At 57.8% G+C, this 3,028-nt stretch overlaps 1 protein-coding gene across 1 annotated transcript in view; it reads right to left on the minus strand.

The window, feature by feature from the left end:
* Positions 1-1,634: 1,634 nt before the first annotated feature.
* Positions 1,635-3,028, minus strand: part of LOC100960542 (leukocyte immunoglobulin-like receptor subfamily A member 4) — a 6,005-nt gene continuing 4,611 nt past the window's right edge. Inside the window, exons 12-14 of the mRNA XM_023507944.1 lie at positions 2,846-2,896; positions 2,086-2,195; positions 1,635-1,652 (exon numbers count right to left, since the gene is read on the minus strand). Coding sequence (XP_023363712.1) covers positions 1,635-1,652; positions 2,086-2,195; positions 2,846-2,896 — 179 coding nt within the window. The remainder of the gene's footprint in view (positions 1,653-2,085; positions 2,196-2,845; positions 2,897-3,028) is intronic.

Consider the following 3,028-nt stretch of genomic DNA (forward strand, 5'->3'; position numbering starts at 1 on the left):
CTTTACTAAGAAGGATGTCTTTCAACTCCATCCTGGTGGTCTTGTTAGGGGTCCAGGCTGGGGTTCACTAGTTAGTGTCCACTGGGGCAGCCCCTGGGCCTTCCTGGCCCCTGAGTCCCGCTCCGTGTAGCTGTGGGGTCTGAGTCCCTCCTGGGCTAGTGGACGGCCTGAACAGTGTATCCTTCTTGGGACAGAGGAGGTTCAGGTATCTCCTGCTGAGGGCCAAGCTGTGCAGCTGGGTGTAGGTCACATCCTGGGGGTTGTCAGATGCAGCAGCCTGCAGCGGGGGATGAGTGACAGGGAAGGGGAGGCCTGGAGGCCATGGGGAAGAAAGACCCACCTGCCTGTCACCTTCCATCTGTCTGTCCTGCATGTCCAGGAATGCCCTGGACAGTGGGGAAGGAGAGGAGGCCTCTCCCTACCTGACTGTGGAGTGGTTCTTTTTGGCCTACATCACTCCCTGGGGGTCCTTGTCATGTGGGCTTTGCTGGAGAGACAGTGACAGGGTCTTCTTGATGCCACTCGACACCTCTCAGTTAAGTTTACACACCGATTCCAGAGTGACCAACTATATCACTTTCCTGACAGACTCTCAGGAACCTTCTAAGACCTGGGAGGGTCTGGCCACTTCCTTGCTGCAGTCTGACCTCCTGTCCACACACCCTGACCCTGCTATTTGGCTCCAGCCTCAGGCCCATCTTCCCGCCAAGTTTTCTCTGCTGCAGGTGCTCGTGCACTGGGTGTCCCTGTGGTCTTCTCCTTCTGGGCTCCTTCCTGGGGGATGCCTGATCAGACAGCCCTCCCCTCCTAGCCCAGACAGGTCCCCCTCCCCATACACTCTGCCTTTTTCTCCCTTTATTTCCCTAATGGCCCTTTGCACGCAGGATGCCAGGCATGTACCTGCCCATTGTCCCCTGCCACATGAGTGCAGAGAGGGTGGGGCAGCTGTGCTTCCTGCTGTGGCTGAGGCCCCACCCCAGCCCAATCAAGGGGGAGCTCCCCATGAACATTGCAGGATGAAGGGAAGAAGGGGAGGTGGGGACTCAGGTGCTTCAGTGATTCATGTAGTCTCTGAGGACTGGAGGTGCTCTCTGACACCCAGACATCAGACAGAGGATGGAGATCTGGAAAAGTGGGGCTCGAAAGTTACAGGAAACCAGGGGGCAGTGAGGTCACAGCAGGCAGGGGGGAAGGGTTCACCATGGGACAGTGCTAAGCTGATGGAAGGGAGGACAGGGGAGTGTCTTCTGGATTAAATGTGATAACAGGAGGCCTTTGGAAACCTGGACAGGGACATGAATCTCACCTGACTCTCCAACACCATCCCATCCTCAGGCTGAGTGTCCTTCATGGCAACACCTGCTGGGGCAGAATGAGGGGTTTGTCCTCTGGGACTTCTCAGTCCCACTGTCCCCTGCACTACTCTGAGATGGGGCCATGGGATTCAGGGAGCACCTATGATGTCCCCCATGGTCCCCAGTGGGGCATTCAGACCACCTCCCCCTGAGCCCCAAACCCTCCCCACCTTCTCCTCCCCAATTGCTACTGAACCTTCATGGCTCCTCTCTCCCCCCAGGGTTCCCATCTTCCCCCTAAGCATCCCCTTCCTCTCACAGAAGTTTTCGTCTTTAATGTCAGCAGCTGGACTGGACCTGGGGGAGGACACAGAGTGTGAGAAGCAGTGAGAGGGCTGTGGGCAGGTGTAGTCTGGGGTCTTCGCTAGAATTACCTTTGCTGCAGCCCTCTGTCCTTGGGCTCCAGGTCCACAGTCCCCACCTCTCTTTGGTCTGGAAAGGGACAGAGAGTCTCAGCCCTGCAGGGTTAGAAGTCCTCACCCTGCACAGGAGTTCAAGGGGACAGGGAACCTGGGGACGCCCCTGCACAGATGCTGCACACACTGCAGGATCCTGATCAGCTCCACAGGTGGTTAAACACAGGCATGTGAGCTGCGTCCACACTTTCCAGAGGGTCCTAGTGTGGCAACACTGGAGCAGCGTTTCTACCCTGACCCTCCCATCTGTTTGGTCTCTCTGTGGCTTGTGCCTGAGCCCACCCTGCCACCCCAGGTCCCCCTTCCCTACTCACCCAATGACCTGTGTTTCCGTGACACCAGCATAGGAGGAAGAGAGCAAGGAAGAGCAGCAGGATGAAGGCCACTGATATCCCAATCAGAACCGCCAAGAATGTTCCCAGGTCTTGGGCAGGAGTGACTTCAGGAGTAAAGAATGATGTCATTAACTGAGCACCTACTGTGTGCGGGTGCGTGTAGGGGCTTTGCATCATCACCTCCAGCCCTCACCCGTTGTGCAACATGGGACTCCCCCCTATTTCACAGAGGAGGAAACTGAGGCCCAGAGAGGTGACTTTCCTGCCCCAGAGCACCCAGCCAGGAGGTGGCAGAGCTGGGAAGTGACCCTGAGGCTGACTTCCAGCCCTGTTTCCTCCCCCAGAGCTGACCCTCAGCTAAAAAGACATGTGGAGCTGCATGCCCCGCACCACCGCCCTGCTCCCTGCCCTGCACAGGGCCTATGTGATAGTAGCAGGTAGGAAAGGCCACTGCCCAGTCTGCTCCTGGAGGCTTCTCTGGGAGTCTCCTCTCCCAGGAAGTCACAGCAGGAGCCAGACCTGGAAGGAGCTTTGTCCTCAGGCCTCCTCCCTTCACACCTGGAGTCCAAGTGGGAAGGGGTTGTCCATGTCCCTGCCCCAGTCCCTGCCCCAGAGGAGCCTGAACCGATGGCACAACTCAGTGCTGTCTTTCCAGGGCCTACAACCTCCCAACTCAGAGCCCCTCATTCGACCCTGTGGGCCCAGACCTTGTGGGGTGAGGGGTGATCCTGGGACTCACCTGCTGTTGAGGCTGCTTCTGTGGGCAGGGAGCTGGGGTGCAGGGAAGTTCCTGGGAATAAAGACAATAACAAGTTGAGGAGATGGCACTCCCCTGGGGTGGGGGGCTGTGCTCCTTCTGAGCCAAGATACCCCTGGGACTCACCAGTTGTTGAACTCAACTCTGTGGGTTGGAGGCTGGGCT

This window comes from Otolemur garnettii, unplaced genomic scaffold (assembly GCF_000181295.1).
Source record: "Otolemur garnettii isolate 467f Iridium unplaced genomic scaffold, OtoGar3 scaffold00212, whole genome shotgun sequence".
NCBI classification, from domain to species: domain Eukaryota; kingdom Metazoa; phylum Chordata; class Mammalia; order Primates; family Galagidae; genus Otolemur; species Otolemur garnettii.